This window comes from Rutidosis leptorrhynchoides, chromosome 4 (genome assembly GCF_046630445.1).
Source record: "Rutidosis leptorrhynchoides isolate AG116_Rl617_1_P2 chromosome 4, CSIRO_AGI_Rlap_v1, whole genome shotgun sequence".
NCBI classification, from domain to species: domain Eukaryota; kingdom Viridiplantae; phylum Streptophyta; class Magnoliopsida; order Asterales; family Asteraceae; genus Rutidosis; species Rutidosis leptorrhynchoides.
In genome coordinates, this window is record NC_092336.1 from 76904360 (window position 1) to 76927685 (window position 23326).

Genomic DNA, 23326 nt, shown 5'->3' on the forward strand with positions numbered 1-23326 from the left:
CATACTTTGATATATATGTATATATTGTTATAGGTTCGTGAATCAACCAGTGGCCAAGTCTTACTTCCCGACGAAGTAAAAATCTGTGAAAGTGAGTTATAGTCCCACTTTTAAAATCTAATATTTTTGGGATGAGAATAAATGCAGGTTTTATAAATGATTTACAAAATAGACACAAGTACGTGAAACTACATTCTATGGTTGAATTATCGAAATCGAATATGCCCTTTTTTATTAAGTCTGGTAATCTAAGAATTAGGGAACAGACACCCTAATTGACGCGAATCCTAAAGATAGATCTATTGGGCCTAACAAACCCCATCCAAAGTACCGGATGCTTTAGTACTTCGAAATTTATATCATATCCGAAGGGTGTCCCGGAATGATGGGGATATTCTTATATATGCATCTTGTTAATGTCGGTTACCAGGTGTTCACCATATGAATGATTTTTATCTCTATGTATGGGATGTGTATTGAAATATGAAATCTTGTGGTCTATTGTTACGATTTGATATATATAGGTTAAACCTATAACTCACCAACATTTTTGTTGACGTTTAAAGCATGTTTATTCTCAGGTGAATACTAAGAGCTTCCGCTGTTGCATACTAAAATAAGGACAAGATTTGGAGTCCATGTTTGTATGATATTGTGTAAAAACTGCATTCAAGAAACTGATTTCGATGTAACATATTTGTATTGTAAACCATTATGTAATGGTCGTGTGTAAACAGGATATTTTAGATTATCATTATTTGATAATCTACGTAAAGCTTTTTAAACCTTTATTTATGAAATAAAGGTTATGGTTTGTTTTAAAAATGAATGCAGTCTTTGAAAAACGTCTCATATAGAGGTCAAAACCTCGCAACGAAATCAATTAATATGGAACGTTTTAATCAATAAGAACGGGACATTTCAGTTGGTATCAGAGCGTTGGTCTTAGAGAACCAGAAAGTTTGCATTAGTGTGTCTTATCGAGTTGTTAGGATGCATTAGTGAGTCTGGACTTCGACCGTGTTTTCTTTAAAAATGATTGCTTAACATTTTTGTTGGAAACTATATATTATTAACATGTATATATTATGTGATATATTAATCTCTTAACATGTTTGATATTGTGTGATAGATGTCTACCTCTAGCACAAATCCCATTGACTCACCTAATAATAACGAAGAGTCGAATATATATTGGACTGATTCACAAGTTCCCGAAGAAGAACCGGAAGAAGAATCAGAACCGGAAGAAGAATCAGAACCGGAAGAGGAGGAACCGGAGGAGGAAATAGAACCGGTGGGGGAAATAATAAAACGGTTAAGTAAAAGAAAATCCTCAACCAACCGACCAAGGTTAATTATGGTCAATGGTGTTTCCGCCAAGGAAGCAAAATATTGGGAGGATTACCAATTCTCCGATGAATCGGATTCCGACGAGAATTCCGATGATGTTATAGAAATTACCCCAACTGAATTTAAAAAGGCAAAAGAAAATAATAAGGGAAAGGGTATAAAAATAGAGAAATCTAATTCCAACCCCGATGAACTTTATATGTATCGTCAACCCCCGAAGCCCTTAAGTTGTAACAATGACCCGGGAACCTCTAAACCACCAGGTTTTTCTAGACCAATATGGAAAACGACAGCACGTATTAGGGGAACATCATATATCCCTAGAAACTTGGCAAAATGAACCAAAACCGAAGAAGAAGAAACGAGCGAGTCGGAATAAGATAGTTGTATTCGTGTGGTGTAATATATGTAATATAGTGTGCTTATGCTTTATGATATATGTAAAAATTTCTTGTATTAATAAGTATTTTTTTTATGAATCTAACTCTTGTCTATTTTACAGTATAAAAACACAAAATGGATAGACAACCCAATATTTTAAGAGACCTACCCGAAGACATGATTGATGAAATCTTGTCTAGAGTCAGTCAGAATTCCTCAGCACAACTATTTAAGGCGAGATCAGTTTGTAAGACATTCGAAGAACGTTCCAAGAATGTCTTGGTTTATAAGAGACTTTCGTTTGAAAGATGGGGGATATGACATTGGGAAACCCATAAGTTACGATGTGTTTACTTTGACGCATATATTGCGGGGAACCCAAATGCTATTTTACGCAACGAGTTAAGAAATTATTTTGACTCAATGTATCCGAATATAGGACTTCAAGATTTAGAAAAAGCGGCTAACATGCAACATAAAGAAGCATGCTATGCTTACGGGTTAGTAATGTTCGCTTCTCACCAAAGTGAGAAAAAGAACATCGGGCTACAACTATTAAACAAAACATTCCCACAAGTGACGGAGTCGGTAATTGGGGTAAGAAATGAGGTTTTTAGATTGTTAAGGGACTGTTGGTCATTACATAACCCTCGTCCCTTTGACGATGTTACAACACGCTGTCTTATCAACAGCCATAACGGTTATGTTTCACAAGACCAAGGATGGGAAGTAGTCCTAGTAAAACCAGAATGCATGACTTGTTTCTAGACGTATGAATTACGTGTCTTTATTGCCTTTGCTGAACGACTTGTGTACTAGCTAGAATTATCTTCACAACTATCTTGTATCAAAGTTATTGTGTGCTATATTTCATGCTATATGTAAAATAAGCGGTATTGTAAGTTTGTAAAATATTGTATAAAAGTTTGAACACGAAATATTATTATAATCAGTTTTTCATATAGAATTGTAGTAGTTGAATTGTATATAATAGCTACTAAGTATGAACTTAACGGGTAGGTACTACCCAAATTTAAACTTATAAAACGCTAATATGAAGAAAAAGCTTTTATAAATGAGTTCATATTATGCTACGAAATACTATTAACTACTCTTAATATTCTGTATGATTAACTTGTTCCATTTGACTATTTTGAAGGAAATGGCACCGACTACTCGACACACCGTGAATATGAATGAAGAGGAATTCCGTACTTTTCTAGCTTCAAACATAGCCGCAGTACAGGCTGCGCTACATACCAACAATAACCTTGGATCTAGCAGTACAGAAAATCGTGTAGGATGTACCTACAAAGAATTCACTGCCTGCAAACCTTTGGAATTTGATGGAACCGAAGGACTGATCGGATTGAAACGGTGGACCGAGAAGGTCGAATCGGTGTTTGCCATAAGTAAGTATACTGAAGAGGACAAAGTAAAGTACGCTACGCATACCTTCACAGGTTCTGCGTTAACATGGTGGAATACCTATCTAGAGCAAGTGGGACAAGATGATGCGTACGCACTACCGTGGTCAGCATTCAAGCACTTGATGAACGAGAAGTACCGTCCCAGAACCGAGGTCAATAAGCTCAAGACAGAACTTAGAGGGTTACGAACCCAAGGATTTGATATTACCACGTACGAAAGACGATTCACAGAATTGTGCCTATTGTGTCCGGGAGTATTCGAAGATGAGGAAGAGAAGATCGACGCATTTGTGAAAGGATTACCGGAAAGAATCCAAGAAGATATAAGTTCACACGAGCCCGCCTCCATACAACAGACATGTAGAATGGCTCACAAACTAGTGAACCAGATTGAGGAAAGAATTAAAGAACAGACGGCTGAAGAGGCCAATGTGAAGCAAGTCAAAAGAAAGTGGGAGGAAAACGGTGATAAGAATCACCAATACAACAACAACATCAATTACAATAATAATTGCAACAATTATCCCAAAAATAGCAACATCAATCGCAACTACAACAAACGGCCCAACAACAACAACAACAACAGCAACAACAACAACAACAACAACAGCAACTACAACAATCATCCCAACAACAATAACAACTGCAACAACAACAACAATAATCAGAAGCAGCTATGCCAAAGGTGTGAAACGTATCACTCAGGGTTCTGCACCAAATTTTGCAACAAGTGTAAAAGAAATGGTCATAGCGTGGCGAAGTGTGAGGTCTACGGACCAGGGGTTAACAGAACGAAAGGAACAAATGGTGTCGGAACGAGTAATGGCGGAGCAAGTAGTGTCGGAGCAAGTTATGCCAATGTAGTTTGTTATAAATGTGGAAAACCAGGCCACATTATTAGAAATTGCCCGAACCAGGAGAACACGAATGGACAAGGCCGCGGAAGAGTTTTCAATATTAATGCGGCAGAGGCACAGGAAGACCCGGAGCTTGTTACGGGTACGTTTCTTATTGACAATAAATCTGCTTACGTTTTATTTGATTCAGGTGCGGATAGGAGCTATATGAGTAGAGATTTTTGTGCTAAATTAAGTTGTCCATTGACGCCGTTGGATAGTAAATTTTTACTCGAATTAGCAAACGGTAAATTAATTTCAGCAGATAATATATGCCGGAATCGAGAAATTAAACTGGGTAGCGAAATATTTAAGATTGATTTGATACCAGTAGAGTTAGGGAGTTTTGATGTAATAGTTGGCATGGACTGGCTGAAGAAGGTGAAAGCAGAGATCGTATGTTATAAAAATGCAATTCGCATTATACGAGAAAAAGGAAAACCCTTAATGGTGTACGGAGAAAAGGGCAACACGAAGCTACATCTTATTAGTAATTTGAAGGCACAAAAAACTAATAAGAAAAGGTTGCTATGCTATTCTAGCACACGTCGAGAAAGTACAAACTGAAGAAAAGAGCATCAATGATGTTCCCGTCGCAAAAGAATTTCCCGATGTATTTCCGAAAGAATTACTGGGATTACCCCCACATCGATCCGTTGAATTTCAAATAGATCTTGTACCCGGAGCTACACCAATAGCTCGTGCTCCTTACAGACTCGCACCCAGCGAGATGAAAGAACTGCAAAGCCAACTGTAAGAACTATTAGAACGTGGTTTCATTCGACCAAGCACATCACCATGGGGAGCTCCTGTTTTGTTTGTCAAGAAGAAGGATGGTACATTTAGGTTGTGTATTGACTACAGAGAGTTGAACAAACTTACCATCAAAAACCGTTATCCACTGCCGAGAATTGATGACTTATTTGATCAACTACAAGGCTCGTCGGTTTATTCGATGATCGATTTACGTTCTGAATATCATCAAATGCGAGTAAAGGAGGATGATATTCCAAAAACTGCTTTTAGGATACGTTATGGTCATTACGAGTTTATGGTTATGCCGTTTGGATTGACTAACGCACCAACTGTGTTCATGGACCTTATGAACCGAGTGTGTGGGCCATATCTTGACAAGTTTGTCATTGTTTTCATCGATGACATACTTATTTACTCAAAGAATGATCAAGAGCACGAAGAACATTTGAGAAAAGTGCTAGAAGTATTGAGGAAAGAAAAACTGTACGCTAAGTTTTCAAAGTGTGCATTTTGGTTGGAAGAAGTTCAATTCCTCGGTCACATAGTGAACAAAGAAGGTATCTAGGTGGACCCGGCAAAGATCGAAACCGTTGAAAAGTGGGAAAACCCAAAAACTTCGAAGCACATACGCCAGTTTTTAGGACTAGCTGGTTACTACAGAAGGTTCATCCAAGACTTTTCCAGAATAGCAAAACCTTTGACTGCATTAACGCATAAAGGGAAGAAATTTGAATGGAAGGATGAACAAGAGAAAGCGTTCCAGTTATTGAAGAAAAAGCTAACTACGGCACCTATATTGTCATTGCCTGAAGGGAATGATGATTTTGTGATTTATTGTGACGCGTCAAAGCAAGGTCTCGGTTGTGTATTAATGCAATGAACGAAGGTGATTGCTTATGCGTCTAGACAATTGAAGATTCACGAACAAAATTATACGACGCATGATTTGGAATTAGGCGCGGTTGTTTTTGCATTAAAGACTTGGAGGCACTACTTATATGGGGTCAAAAGTATTATATATACCGACCACAAAAGTCTTCAACACATATTTAATCAGAAACAACTGAATATGAGGCAGCGTAGGTGGATTGAATTGTTGAATGATTACGACTTTGAGATTCGTTACCACCCAGGAAAGGCAAATGTGGTAGCCGACGCCTTGAGCAGAAAGGACAGAGAACCCATTCGAGTAAAATCTATGAATATAATGATTCACACTAACCTTACTACTCAAATAAAGGAGGCGCAACAAGGAGTTTTAAAAGAGGGAAATTTAAAGGATGAAATACCCAAAGGATCGGAGAAGCATCTTAATATTCGGGAAGACGGAACCCGGTATAGGGCTGAAAGAATTTGGGTACCAAAATTTGGAGATATGAGAGAAATGGTACTTAGAAAAGCTCATAAAACCAGATACTCAATACATCCTGGAACGGGGAAGATGTACAAGGATCTTAAGAAACATTTTTGGTGGCCATGTATGAAAGCTGATATTGCTAAATATGTAGGAGAATGTTTGACGTGTTCTAAGGTCAAAGCTGAACATCAGAAACCATCAGGTCTACTACAACAACCTGAAATCCCGAAATGGAAATGGGAAAACATTACCATGGATTTCATTACTAAATTGCCAAGGACTGCAAGTGGTTATGATACTATTTGGGTAATAGTTGATCGTCTCACCAAGTCAGCACACTTCCTGCCAATAAGAGAAGATGACAAGATGGAGAAGTTAGCACGACTGTATTTGAAGGAAGTCGTCTCCAGACATGGAATACCAATCTCTATTATCTCTGATAGGGATGGCAGATTTATTTCAAGATTCTGGCAGACATTACAGCAAGCATTGGGAACTCGTCTAGACATGAGTACTGCCTATCATCCACAAACTGATGGGCAGAGCGAAAGGACGATACAAATGCTTGAAGACATGCTACGAGCTTGTGTTATTGATTTCAGAAATAGTTGGGATCGACATCTACCGTTAGCAAAATTTTCCTACAACAACAGCTACCATTCAAGCATTGAGATGGCGCTGTTTGAAGCACTTTATGGTAGAAAGTGCAGGTCTCCGATTTGTTGGAGTGAAGTGGGGGATAGACAGATTACGGGTCCGGAGATAATACAAGAAACTACCGAGAAAATCATCCAAATTCAACAAAGATTGAAAATCGCCCAGAGTCGACAAAAGAGCTACGCGGACAGTAAAAGAAAAGATATAGAGTTTGAAATTGGAGAAATGGTCATGCTTAAGGTTTCACCTTGGAAAGGCGTTGTTCTATTTGGTAAACGGGGGAAACTAAATCTAAGGTACATTGGACCATTCAAGATTATAGATCGTGTCGGACCAGTAGCTTACCAACTGGAGCTACCTCAACAACTCGCGGCTGTACATAACACTTTCCACGTCTCAAATTTGAAGAAATGTTTTGCTAAAGAAGATCTCACTATTCCGTTGGACGAAATCCAAATCAATGAAAAACTTAAATTCATTGAAGAACCCGTCGAAATAATGGATCGTGAGGTTAAGAGACTTAAACAAAACAAGATACCGATTGTTAAGGTTTGATGGAATGCTCGTAGAGGACCCGAGTTCACCTGGGAGTGTGAAGATCAGATGAAGAAGAAATACCCGCATTTATTTCCAGAAGATACGTCAACACCTCCAACTGCTTAAAATTTCGGGACGAAATTTATTTAACGGGTAGGTACTGTAGTGACCCGAACTTTTCCATGTTTATATATATATATATATATATATATATATATATATATATATATATATATATATATATATATATATTAAATGAAATTGTTATTTACATGATTAAGTGTTTCCAACATGTTAAGCAATCAAACTTGTTAAGACTTGATTAATTGAAATATGTTTCATATAGACAATTGACCACCCAAGTTGACCGGTGATTCACGAACGTTAAAACTTGTAAAAACTATACGATGACATATATATGGTTATATATATAGTTAACATGATTTTATTATAAGTATGTATCTCATTAGGTATTTTAACAATGAGTTATATACATAAAAATGAGACTATTAATTTAAGAAACTCGAAAACGATATATATAACGATTATCGTTATAACAACGTCTTACTAGGTACATATGAATCATATTAAGATATTGATACACTTGGTTAATTATGTTAAATGATAAGTAAATATATTATTAAGTGTATTAACAATGAAATACATATGTAAAAATAAGACTACTAACTTAATGATTTCGAAACGAGACATATATGTAACGATTATCGTTGTAACGACATTTAACTGTATATATATCATACTAAGATATATTATATATCATAATATCATGATAATATAACAATTTAACATCTCATTTGTTATAATAAACAATGGGTTAACAACATTCAACAAGATCGTTAACCTAAAGGTTTCAAAACAACGTTTACATGTAATGACTAACGATGACTTAACTACTCAGTTAAAATGTATATACATGTAGTGTTTTAATATGTATTCATACACTTTTGAAAGACTTCAATATACTTATCAAAATACTTCTACTTAACAAAAATGCTTACAATTACATCCTCGTTCAGTTTCATCAATAATTCTACTCGTATGCACCCGTATTCGTACTCGTACAATACACAGCTTTTAGATGTATGTACTATTGATATATACACTCCAATGATCAGCTCTTAGCAGCCCATGTGAGTCACCTAACACATGTGGGAACCATTATTTGGCAACTAGCATGAAATATCTCATAAAATTACAAAAATATGAGTAATCATTCATGACTTATTTACATGAAAACAAAATTACATATCCTTTATATCTAATCCATACACCAACGACCAAAAACACCTACAAACACTTTCATTCTTCAATTTTCTTCATCTAATTGATCTCTCTCAAGTTCTATCTTCAAGTTCTAAGTGTTCTTCATAAATTCCAAAAGTTCTAGTTTCATAAAATCAAGAATACTTCCAAGATTGCAAGTTTACTTCCAAGTTTTCTAAATCCATTCCAAGTAATCATCCAAGATCAAGAAACCTTTGTTACTTACAGTAGGTTATCTTTCTAATACAAGGTAATAATCATATTCAAACTTTAATTCAATTTCTATAACTATAACAATCTTATTTCAAGCGGAAATCTTACTTGAAATTGTGTTCGTGTCATGATTCTGCTTCAAGAACTTTCAAGCCATCCAAGGATCCTTTGAAGCTAGATCTATTTTTCTCATTTCTAATAGGTTTATCCAAGGAACTTGAGGTAGTAATTATGTTCATAACATCATTCGATTCATACATATAAAGCTATCTTATTCGAAGGTTTAAACTTGTAATCACTAGAACATAGTTTAGTTAATTCTAAACTTGTTCGCAAATAAAAGTTAATCCTTCTAACTTGACTTTTAAAATCAACTAAACATATGTTCTATATCTATATGATATGCTAACTTAATGATTTAAAACCTGGAAACACGAAAAATACCGTAAAATCGGATTTACGCCGTCGTAGTAACACCGCGGGCTGTTTTGGGTTAGTTAATTAAAAACTATGATAAACTTTGATTTAAAAGTTGTTATTCTGGGAAAATGATTTTTATTATGAACATGAAACTATATCCAAAAATTATGGTTAAACTCAAAGTGGAAGTATGTTTTCTAAAATGGTCATCTAGACGTCGTTCTTTCGACTGAAATGACTACCTTTACAAAAACGACTTGTAACTTATTTTTCTGACTATAAACCTATACTTTTTCTGTTTAGATTCATAAAATAGAGTTCAATATGAAACCATAGCAATTTGATTCACTCAAAACGGATTTAAAATGAAGAAGTTATGGGTAAAACAAGATTGGATAATTTTTCTCATTTTAGCTACGTGAAAATTGGTAACAAATCTATTCCAACCATAACTTAATCAACTTGTATTGTATATTATGTAATCTTGAGATACCATAGACACGTATACAATGTTTCGACCTATCTTGTCAACACATCTATATATATTTCGGAACAACCATAGACACTCTATATGTGAATGTTGGAGTTAGCTATACAGGGTTGAGGTTGATTCCAAAATATATATAGTTTGAGTTGTGATCAATACTGAGATACGTATACACTGGGTCGTGGATTGATTCAAGATAATATTTATCGATTTATTTCTGTACATCTAACTGTGAACAACTAGTTGTAGGTTACTAACGAGGACAGCTGACTTAATAAACTTAAAACATAAAAATATATTAAAAGTGTTGTAAATATATTTTGAACATACTTTGATATATATGTATATATTGTTATAGGTTCGTGAATCAACCAGTGGCCAAGTCTTACTTCCCGACGAAGTAAAAATCTGTGAAAGTGAGTTATAGTCCCACTTTTAAAATCTAATATTTTTGGGATGAGAATACATGCAGGTTTTAAAAATGATTTACAAAATAGACACAAGTACGTGAAACTACATTCTATGGTTGAATTATCGAAATCGAATATGCCCCTTTTTATTAAGTCTGGTAATCTAAGAATTAGGGAACATATACCCTAATTGACGCGAATCCTAAAGATAGATCTATTGGGCCTAAAAAACCCCATCCAAAGTACCGGATGCTTTAGTACTTCAAAATTTATATCATATCCGAAGGGTGTCCCGGAATGATGGGGATATTCTTATATATGCATCTTGTTAATGTCGGTTACCAGGTGTTCACCATATGAATGATTTTTATCTCTATGTATGGGATGTGTATTGAAATATGAAATCTTGTGGTCTATTGTTACGATTTGATATATATAGGTTAAACCTATAACTCACCAACATTTTTGTTGACGTTTAAAGCATGTTTATTCTCAGGTGAATACTAAGAGCTTCCGCTGTTGCATACTAAAATAAGGACAAGATTTGGAGTCCATGTTTGTATGATATTGTGTAAAAACTGCATTCAAGAAACTGATTTCGATGTAACATATTTGTATTGTAAACCATTATGTAATGGTCGTGTGTAAACAGGATATTTTAGATTATCATTATTTGATAATCTACGTAAAGCTTTTTAAACCTTTATTTATGAAATAAAGGTTATGGTTTGTTTTAAAATGAATGCAGTCTTTGAAAAACGTCTCATATAGAGGTCAAAACCTCGCAACGAAATCAATTAATATGTAACGTTTTTAATCAATAAGAACGGGACATTTCACGTAAGACGTGTAGTAGATGATGATTACGTAACGTGATTGTTGTTAGAATGATAGTTAGGGTTTGTATATATAGGCAAACCCTAATTGTAGAACCATCCGAGATAATGGTAATCCTTTCCATAACAAACTCCCCTGAATCACGGATATAATTATGGAAAAGATATTTACTTGGTAACCAAGTAACCGTTGTACCGGGGACAAAGGCATTAGACACGAATCCGCATGCCGCATGCCGCATACAAGTGCACACATACGCATGCTAGCGAGTGCCCGCATACATACTCATTGCGCATGCGGGTTGCGGTATCATTATATATATATATATATATATATATATATATATATATATATATATATATATATATATATATATATATATATATATATATATATATATATTTAGGGTTGTTGGTGATTATCTGATTCATTCGTATTGTTGGTGTATGATTATTCTCTGGTGAACCCTACTTTCGATTATAGATCATCTGTTATGATCTTTGTGTTCTGATTGATCTTGTAATCGAGGTTACAAGGATCTTGTATTCATTGAATCCTGTAATTTTGGTGATTCTTATTCTTAAGTTTTGAATCTCTATGATTGAGGATTTTGTATTCTGGTGTTCGATTTGCTTTTCTTTACAAAATCTCACTAACAACACATATATTGAATGATCGCTGAAATGTTTAGAAATGATCACATATTAGATAACACATATCAGAATAAAAATACTTATTCTCAAATGACCTAAACATGAAAACTCACCCGGTTATCCGCTTTGATCGAGAAATAAATAATATGACGATCAAATGTATATAATTAATGTGGACTGTGTTCTTGAGGAAGGTGTTCTTTGGGATTCCCATAGAGCATTACTAGTAGCTTCGTGGATTGTGTTAGGGGTCTGTTCGATCGCTATAAAGTGGGGGGTTTCGCGTTGCGGAGCTCGGTCCGCGATGGGCGGGTAAAATCATTAAATCTTACCCGCCGGCACGGGTACCGGTAAAAACTTATACCCGCAGACGGATCATGGGCGGATCACGGGTATATACTACTCGTCGCGGGTAAAACCCAAACCGCAATTCCATTGCATTTTTTTTAATTTACCCGCGAGTTTATACTTACAATTATTAAATTTAAAAGTGAATTTACTTATATTGGAACAACAATTAAACATATAATATTACATATAAGTAAAAGACTAAATTTTTACGTCATTTTACATGTAATTGTACACACATGGTTTATAATTAATAAAATATTTTGCTTTTTAATATATTTTTTTAAACTAAGGTTGTGTTTTTCATTACGCGCGGATTACACATGGGTCACAGGTATTCGCAGGTAACGAGCATGAGCAAAATCTTTTTACCCGGGGACGGGTAACGGGTCTCAACGAGTAAAAAATAAACCCGACGGGCGGGTCGCGGGTATATAAAATATTTGTCCATCGCCCGTGTGTAACACCCTGAATTTTATACATCTGAAGTGTCATCAGAAAGTGTCAGTAAAAGTGTGCATCAGAAAGTGTCACTGAAAGTTAACCTAACACATGCATTTTCAGAATTTACATCAAAATCAGAATCTGTCAACCTCAGTCCCCGAACTTCTGAATTTGGAGCTGAAAACTGGTGATAACTCGTTTTAAAAGGGTATATCGCGTTTGAGGATGTCGCGGTCCGCAACAAACATGATTAAAACGCGACGACTAATTTCCTCGAAGCCTGGTCACATTGTCACGTTTTAGTTGGATGTATCGCGTCTGGGTGTGTCGCGAAACGCGACAGGTGGTCGCGAAACGCGACAGACCTGCTGAACTGACCATTTTGACCCGTTTTTAAAGGTATCTTTTGGGGTGTTTTGGTCTTTTCACTTTGTGGACAAGTTTTTAGCCTCAAAACTGATCCAAACCTTATCTCTATCTCATTCTTCACACACACACACACTCTCATTCATTTCTAGAGAGAGAGTTAGAATTTTAGAGAGAGAGAGAGAGAGCTTGGTTTGAGGAAGAAGAAGAGTGAATCGGGTCAAGTCGCGAGTGTTAAAGTTGTTCATCTCATTCCTAGCTACATTTTGGTAGTATTGGTAAGCTCTAACTCCGAATTTAATTGTTAAGATTCTTGTTCATGTTAGGGTTTGTGACTAGTTAGTGTTATAAACCCTACTAGTTGCAAGATTTGGGGGTTTTGGGTGTTGTTAGGGTGTATGGACCTAACTAATGTGGGTTTAAGGTTAGATGACGAAATTGAAAGTATTTGTCATGGTTTGGGTGTTTAATCACTAAATTATAAGTGTGTTGATGTTTTGGGAAGTTCATAAGAACTTGTTTACTAGTCAAAATGAGTATTGACTTTGATTATTGTTTAATTATGTTTTGGGTCAAAATTTGATAAATCGAGCGTTTAAATGTTTGAATCAAGTGTTAATTGGTGTTTTGGAAAGTTAATCACTAGCCGTTAGTGATTAAGGATGTTTTTGGGACTCATGTCAAAATGGGTGATTTTTGAATTGGGAAAAATTTGGTAATGACACTAATCTTGGATTAAATGGATGTTAAACACTTTTATTAAGTGTTAAATGACATTTTGAATGAAGGTAATCATGAGAAGCGATTTTGGGTTTAAAATGGTACTTTAACATAAGTCAAACGTGGTCAACCGCAATATGGGTCAATATTACACTTGTTGTGGTTTTGGTATAAATGACGTTCGAAATGATTACTACCTAAATAGTAATTTAGTGTTAAGGCCTAGGTTGGTCTAATTGGTGTCAAGTATAATTTGGGTTAAGTTATGCTTGTTTGAATGGGTCGAAATTACCACCCGTAGTGGTAATTGGTGAAGTCCACTTTAGGTGTCTAAATGGGCGGATTGTAGAGGTAGGTATAAACCCTTGGTTAAGGGCGTTTGCGTTAAATTCTCTTGAAGGGAATGTATGTCGATTATGTGTATACCTATATGCATATTATAGGTAAAAGGTTTGCTCGGTTGCGTTTGGAGGCGATTTACACACATGACTTGTGCATGCATTTCGAGGTGAGTGGAATATTTATGTATGTATGTATATGATTTATTTGCCCGTATTAATTTTTCACAAAGCCGTTTGTGCGCATGGTTGTGAGTAATAGCCGTTATTAAGTGATGCCATAGCCGTTTTGGAACACTTTGGGGGAATACCATAGCCGTTTTGGGATACCTCAGGGTTAGCATACCATAGCCGTTTTGGGCGCTAACCTAATAGCCGGTTCTTACTCACACGTGATCAAGTGATATCATAGCCGTTTTGGAACACTTGGGGGTGATGCCATAGCCGTTTTGGAACACCTCGGGGGTTAGCATACGATAGCCATTTTTGGGCGATAACGGTTGTTATGAACACCGATGACTTGTTCGCGAGGTCATTCCCTTGCGATTATTGGTTAACCATGGTTTATACTTCTTGTTGTTTAGCATTTCATTATTATTATGATTATTATGCTAATGATGTTGCTAGTTGTACGATTTGACGATACTAGCTTTTGTTATGAGATGATATGCGATTATATGCATTATATGATGTCGTGGATGCGAGTAGGTAAATTGTATATGCATGTATATATTTATTCTACTCACTAAGTTTTAGCTTACCCCTCTCGTTGTTTACCTTTTTACAGGTATTGTGATTGTGAAGCTAGCTAGTTGTTAGACTAGATGCGTAGGAGCGTTTGGGCTCGGCGGGGTAGCTATTGGATATTGGACGTGGATTGGGGATTTGGTAGATCCTCGGGATTATGCTCTTGGTATCGGGTTGGGCTATTGTGTCTTAACCATGATGTTGAGTAAATGTTTCGAGGTCGTGTCGTTTGGTTGTGTCGAGTCAAACTTTGTATGTGAAATACATTCTCGTAAGGATGTATGGTGTCATTTGTAAACCAAGAGTCGAGATAAAACGTTAAACGTGTTATTATGATAAATTGTATACGAAAAACTATTTTGAAATGGTTTGTGTACGTGGATGTTATTGGAACCTAACTTATAAAAAATAAAAAATAAAAAAAAAATATGTACTCCGTTTTTGGTTAAACGGATTGGGGTTGTTACACCGTGGGGGCCATCCCTAGTCTCACACAGGCAGCCTAACAACCGTAACTACCTGAGGGATTGTAATCGTCTAGACCGGCTGATTCACGGTGGTTTAACCGATGTTATTTAGGAATCTGTTATACCCGTTGACCCTTGTGTTTTACCACCTGTTGGTTCTCACTTAGTCGATAACGTTCCGTCGAGCGGCCTCCTTGAACATATACTCTCTTGCTCGCTAACTTATGGTCATTACATGTATTTGGTGCATTTACGATATTCACTTTGTGCACTTTATTTTGTCCTTAGATAATTGCTCAACTGACACTCTCTTCAGCTGCAATTTCACATGGGCTCTATGGTAGTCGGCGATTCCACGATCAGAACTTAATGGGGTCGCAAATATTCTTTAGTAGTAATTATATTTGAATGTTAATTTAGTGGTTGTTCACCTTAAAAAAAACTACGAATTCGAAAAATATATGTAGTCCGAGTAGTTAAATTTTGTGGTGTCCAATACAATTCAAGGAAAAACTACAAATTTGAAAATTGTATTGGGTCCTGTAATCGAATTTAGTGGTGTCTTATACAATTTCAAATAGTATTTTATGTATAAAAAATATAAATTGGTAGTGTCCCGTGACCTCACCCATTGTAACCTAGACTCTCCTCTGGCGAAGAACGATCGGGTTTGTTCCTACTTTCAATCTCTATGTAACTATACGTTTGATGTTAGCTTTTAACGGACACGATATTTCAATACTTATCTGTATCACCAATTTTTTAATGTTTATTTTTTTACCCATTGTTCAGTTCAACAATATTTTTTGATACACTGTTATTTGTTTATGATTTTCCCGGTGTGCCGCACTATTTAGACTTACTAATGGAGATAAAACTCTTTCATTGTAAGTACAGTTTAGAGGTGTCTTCGGAACATATACGAAGTGTGCACCCGAACAGGGCTTCAAATTTTTAAGGGGTCCAAAATTTTGAAAAATCTATATAATAATTCATTTATTTATATATTGTGAGTGAATATCTTACTCGCTGTCTACCATGTCTCGAGAAAGATTTAGGTATTGAAAAAAATATAATGAGAGCGTTGACTATAAATAGTTGAGTAATAACTCCACTACAAAAAAATGTTAGGATGACAGTTTTATATATAGAACAATATATTTATAATAAGTTGTCAACTATTTGAGAATAACACTTCGCTGCAGCTTTTTTGAGAAATTTTAATTCTATCGATTACGTTATCATATTATTATATTTTATAGGTATTAAAAAATTCAAGGTTTATTGGGGTCCATTTTTATATTTACAGGGCCTCCGAAATTAGCGAGACGACCCTGAGTACAGCTAGCGGAACCCGAATACAGATAGGGGGATGTAAAAATTTAATAAAATTTTTATTTTCAGTAGGGGTGAACACTAAAAGAAAACCTTATATTTTAGTAAAATTTTATTTTAGTGTAAAAAAATTTTCCTGTTAAATTTGAGTAAGCGGATACCTCTTTAAGATAGACTATAATCCTCCACTGATTGTTATTGCTACACCTAATGATGATTGCTAATAAAGCTGAACTCTGAGGTACTTGTAACAATGTAATTATTTGCTGGATAATATACTCAGTTTTACAATGATAACAAAATTTTGGAACTGATTGTTAAATATTATGTTCGGTGATACTAATTTTGAAATATGAAAATAAATGAAGAAAATGTTTGCATCAACCAATAGTTCACGACAACACAAGCTTTACAATGATAATTTTGCTGGTGAGCAACAACGAACTTTTTTTTTTTTTGAAAGGCAAGCAAGATTTTATAACTCAAAACACAAATGTACAAAGGAATGAGGGAGAACCCTCAACACACACTAGCTAAAACAAGTTTGCAAGGATGCAAACTAACTCGACTTTTTTACATTACATTTTCTATTTACATTACAACTATAACTATGTTAATCTTAGATAGACACTAGGATCATTCATCCACGATAGCCAACCTAGATTTCTTTTCTTTTTCAAACGATGAGCGATCCACTCGAATGATTTTACTTGAATCTCGTTCAAAGCATACTGTACATTCCAACTCGAACCACGAAAAAAAAATTTGGTTCTATTCTTCCAAATGTAGTAAGCACACACCCATTCGACCGCTTGCCATATCAATTTTCCAAGAGAAGACATAGGAGCCGAACCATTACCACGTAGAATCTCGTTTAGACTTAAGTTTGACACGTTCCGGTACCCCCACCATGAATATACTCGATCCCAAAGGTCAAACGCAAATTTGCAAAACAATAACGTATGATCCACGAATTCAAGTCCATCGTCACAAATCGAGCAACAACGAACTTACTAAGTGATGCACGTCTTGCCATATGGCAAAAATTTGTAAGTTACCAAATCAATTTAGTGATTCTCAATGTGGTATTTTATTAGATGGCTATTTTATAAAATATATATTGATTTAATCATTTTCTTTTCAAATTACAAAAATATTCAGATATTTACCATTTATACCCGTTGACAAAATTCGCTGATGTTACTCTACTATATATGGTTTATGTACCCTCCATTTTGGCCTAATTTTACATTCAACACCTTAGAGAGTTACACATCTTAAATTCGAGTTTCTTCCCTTAAAACATTCCAGGGTATTTACCCGATTTATAAAGTGACTCCTGAGAGGTTTTACTAATCCGGAATTTCAGAATTTCGATACGTTCCGCCTGCCTCTCGAGGTGCTTTAAGGATCAATTTCTTGTAATGCGGTTCGAGTTTCTGCCCAAAAGCGCGTGTGTGCGTGAAAAATGACCGAGTGGGTGGGCTTTTCCCCCTATAGTATTTTTAATAATTGTCTTTAGAAAAAATGGTTTATATATCTCGATGTTACTCTTAGTGTTAGTGCATTAACGTAAGTCCCGAGTTCATTATAGCGTATTCGTGTTGAGATAGACTGTGTAAATACTTGGACAATCAGTTGTTGGTTATTAATGTTTGTTATTGCATTTACGATCGATTGTATGCAATTAAAGTTAGTTTACTTACATTCTTTGTAACCGCATGGATGCAGGTTGCATCAGTACGGATACAAGTGCAATCGCACGGTTGCATTCTGCAACTGTTCGATTACACATGCAGACCTTATATAAATTACGGGTTCATAGTTAGGGTTACGAACCTAAACACTTACCTAGCCGTGAATTCAATAGTTTACAGGTCTAGCACTCCGATTTTGTGATCTATTACGTATTAAAGTCGTTTTTCATCATTAGATCATAGTTTTATTTAGTCGTTTGATATTAAATCCAATATCGAGCTTTTCTACACTCGATATTGAAGATTAGATTAATTAATACCGTTTAATCATTCTTACATTTAGAATCACAATTGGTATTATATTAGTTGACTTTAAAATTATATCAATTTAATACTATTTATCTATTTATTAATTCATATACCAATTAGAAAATATCCAACTAATTAGCTGGTTGACAAAACGAATTTTGTTGGCGTTACTTATTTTGAAATGTTAAAATATCCAACTAATTAGCTGGTTGACAAAATTCACTAATCTTGTATGTGCTCTCTAATACGATTTAGATCGAAACTTTTATTATGTTTTTTTTGTGGCAAAAAAAAGACTAAACTATATAAGCAAGCCTAACAGCAAATAACAAAAAACGCACGGACCATCTTCATATGTCTTTCACGAACTCGTCAAATTGTTGTAATTCGGTATCTTGAACAATTTTGTTCTTTCTCGGCTCCTTTGGTTTATATGGGGGCTTGATCGGGTTCTTTGAATGTTTTTAATTTGTTTTTGTTTTTTGTTTTTTTTTGAACGGCAACTGGTTCTTTGAATTGATAAGAATCATGTCAACTTTAACATGTTCAATATCTTTTATGACCATGTCGAAAAAATCTAGAGACGAGCTCGCCGTCCCTTAGGCTTACTATTAGAACAATTGTTATTTAGTTGACTTTTTGTAAACTATATTAGTTTAATTCCACTTTCTTTCTTTTTATATAACATAGGAGTAATAGATAATAAATAAATAATAATAATAATAATAATAATAATAACTAGTTTTCGAACCCTCGCTTCGCGACGGAGGTTCGGTTTTCAATGTATTTTATTGCGTTTAGTTTGTAAAATTATTTCGTGGCTAACGATGATGTCGTTGAAGCGCAACTCGAGTCGAACTAAAAGGTATAACTCATGAAAGATTTAAATGTTATTTTAAATTAACAATATATGTGCATCTCCGCGTTTCGATATAGAATTGTCGACTTTTAAAAATTTAATGCAAAATCAACGTGTATGAAAAATAATCCAAATATTTAGCGTTTTTTAAAAAGCGTCCGTTTTGCGTATAGTTAGTGACATTGTGTTCCTAAAATTATTTCGAGTTTAACGATGGTGTCGGAAAAATTTAACTCGTTGCGAGCGAGAAGATATGATCTGTTGAATATTTAGGTAGAGTTTATTTAAGATTTTTTATGAAAATGGTTATTTAACACTTTACCTCCCTGTTTGGAGGGTCGATTTGAATTTATGAAAAAGTGTGGGGGGCTTTGTTAGTAAAATAAAATATAGTTAAAATTAAAAAAATAAATAAAAGGTAAAAAGTCAAAAATACTCATAATTACTATTCATCATTTTTGTCTATTAATTATATTGGTAAATAATAATATCCATCTACTTGGATCTGTTCACAAAATTCGCTAATATGGTATGTACACAATATTATCTCAATATTACTTTTCCTATCACATTTGGTATTTCATTAGTTGAATTATTATGAAATATGTTAACCAAAATGTGGAATTAACTCAATCAAAACCGAGTTAATTAAGCCGTAGATATAATCGAGGGTTTTGTAAGGGTATGTTTGGCAAAACTAGTTGGTAACTTGAGTTGAAAGTTGGTAGCTGTTAGCTGAAAGCTGGAGTTTTTTTTAGATATATTTAGGTGTTTGGCAAAGTAGATGGATCTTTTTAAAAAATGGTGAAATAACAAAAATAGACGCGAGAAAAAAACACTTAATTCAACAATATCGTTACGAAAAAGTACTATAACATATAATATTTGATAAAGTAATATATAATAATTTAATTAAAAAGTATGATAGCATATATATGATGTTAACCATTTTTAACATAATTGTCTAAAATTGTTCATTTTGCTTCAAAACTATAAAATTTTAGTTTAAATTCATGTTAGAATGTTAACCATTTTTGAAGAGCGAGAAGCTCAAAGTTGAAGAAGAACGCAAGAAAGCAGCCTATGCTCAGAAGCAATGTTCCACCCTTGCCGCAGACCTCAAGACTGCCAACGAGGCTGCAGAAGAACTTAAGAAACAATTGTCTGCAAAGGCAATTGAAGAAAAGAAACTGGTAGCGGCCCTCGAGGCCACGAAAAAAGATCTTGAAGAGCGCACGTCTGAGCGCGATGAAACAACTTTTTCTAAAGTTGCTGCAGAACTGGAATTTTCAAGGTTGCGCCAACACTTTACCGTCTTTGCGCAAAAAGTTATGGACTCGCGTCCTGTTCTGACCGTTTCGATGTTTACGTTGCTGCACTTCAGCAACTAGGGGTGTTCATCGGTTCGATTTTCGGTTTGTTCGGTTTATTCGGTTCGGTGTATTCAGGTTTTGAAATATTTTTGGGCAAAACCGAAAACCGAATTCAAATTTAAAACCGAACCGAACCGAAACCGAATTCGGATTCGGTTTGGTTTTCGGTTAAAACCGAATTATGAAAAAACTGAGAACGATGTTAGTTTATTTTGTGGCGTTACTGATGTCTTGGTTATTTATATTCTAAAACAATGACGTACTATTAAATTATAAAGAATTCGATGATTTATTAATATTTACAGCTGAATTATGACGTTTACTGCTTCTGTTATTATGAAAAAGAACATAATAATTTGAGTAACATAATTATAATGTAAGCTACAAATCGTCATATGGGTGAGAACATATTTTATTGATTGGATTCCAAATTATAATGACATTAAAACATAAATATACAAATTAAATATTTAAAAATTTTGAATTCGGTTTTCGGTTAAACCGAATTCAGAATTTTCAAAACCGAAAACCGAATTCAAATTCGGTTTCGGTTTGACTCGATCCGAAAACCATTTTTCACATTCGATTTGGTTTTTTTCCGGTTTGGTTTCGGTTTGGTTTTCGGGTTCCACGGTTTCAAACCAAATACTAACCACCCCTATCAGCAACGTGAATGTGTTAAGTTTTTATCTCGCCTCTCCAAAGTCTGCGAAGTACCAGATCCGCTGCCAGATGATATAGCAGATATGGTTTGCAGCCGTCAAGAGGCAGATGAACTTTATGAACAAGCCAAAGCAGATATTAATGAGATTCCCATCCTCAAGGTTCTTGCAATTAGCAAGAACAAAAATGCAACGGTCGAGGACATCATGAAACTCGACCTTAATACAATAGATGAGGACTTAGCGCAGTAATTTGGCGCTTTTATTTTGTTTTGTAATAGTTACGCAGCTGTCTCTGCATATTATTAATAAATTTCCATTTGTCGTAATCAATTGCAATTGTTTATTTTTATAGCGCTTTGTTTCAATTCATATTAATCACTAGACTTGTCCTTTGCAATTTCGATATTCATTATTGTGCACATAACAAATATTTACTTTTGCGAAACAATCTTTTTATCGTATATTCAATATACATTACGAATCTTCCAAGTCCGCCAAAGATCCTTGGGCAAAAAATTGCGTTTAAAATACGTCAAATGTGTTATAGCAAAGCATCTAAGTTGGGCAAATTCACAATCTTAGGAAATTAATATTTACAAGTTCCATCATTTCGCTAACACGTTAATTATAAAATATGTTCCATGATAGCTGTCTTTTTCATTCGCTATTGTAAATACTGCGCGTTTAATCCTTTGTATGGACTTTAACCATTTTTCAAATAAAAGAAACTAAATCGCGAACAGATTATCTTTCAATCTCAAAGAAGTAAAACAGTGATCACTTATTTGCAAAAATTGCATATTCATTTTTTATTGCAGAGTTATAATACATCTGAATACTTCTGCATGTAAATCATTGTGCAAGTAACAACTTATGCGTAATATCTTTTTAACAGCGTAGCATGCCATGCATTAGGGAGGATTCTTCCTTCAATGTCTGCGAGCTTATAAGAACCAACCGCGTTTATTGCTATTATTTGGTAGGGACCCTCCCGGTTGGGTCCCAATTTACAAACATTTTCTGTGCGACTTGCTTCATTGTTACGCAAAACCCACTCGCCAACATCGAAGGCTAAAGCACGCACCTTTTTGTTATAATATTTCGCAATATGTTGCTTATTATTCGCTTCTTTTATTGCAGCCATCAGTATGCGTTCTGTCGCAAAATTCAAATTTTGGCACAAAGCATCATTATTCGCAGTTTCATCAAAATTGGCTACCGTATGTGTTGGCACAAGTATTTCTACGGGAATCATTGCCTCTGAGCCATACACAAGACTAAAGGGTGTTTCACATGTACTTTTCATAAATGTTTTACGATGTGCCCATAGCACATTGGATAGTTCATCAACCCATCCAGTACGTTTTTCATTTAAGCGCTTTTTAATGCCGCTAACAATATCACGGTTAGTAACTTCGCATAATCCATTGGCTTGCGGATGCGCAACTGATGTAAATTTCTGCACAATGTTCATTTTTTCGCACCAACTTTTAAAGGGGCCTTTTGCTATCTGCGCCCTATTATCACTTACAATTTCGCGGGGAATACCAAATCGACAAATAATATACTCCCAAACAAAATTTCGCACTTGCACTCCTGTAATTGTGCTCAATGCTTTTGTTTCCACCTACTTGGTGAAATAATCAATCGCCACAATCAGGAATTTTACGTTTCCTGTTCCCGCAGAAAATGGTCCCACAATATCAATCGCCCATTTATAGAATGGCCATGGCGAATTTACTGGAATCATGTCGTGCCTTGATTTTCTGTTCTGCGGCGCATGCCTTTGGCAACTTTTGCATCTTTTTACTATTTTTGCCACATCGCGATACAAGGTTGGCCAAAAGTAACCCAACCGCATAATTTTTGACGCAATAGTCTTGTAACCAGAATGTAGTGCACAAGAACCGCTTTGTATTTCTTCAATGATCATCTCTGCTTCTGTTGGCCCAACACATCGCATTAAGAGCCTGTAGTAAGACTTTCG

At 35.1% G+C, this 23326-nt stretch overlaps 1 protein-coding gene across 1 annotated transcript; it reads right to left on the bottom strand.

Moving 5' to 3' along the window:
• Positions 1-22210: 22210 nt before the first annotated feature.
• On the bottom strand, positions 22211-22813 carry LOC139840741 (uncharacterized). Its single transcript, XM_071830990.1, has one exon. The coding sequence runs from the start codon at positions 22811-22813 to the stop codon at positions 22211-22213; it is 603 nt and encodes a 200-aa protein (XP_071687091.1).
• Positions 22814-23326: the final 513 nt, after the last annotated feature.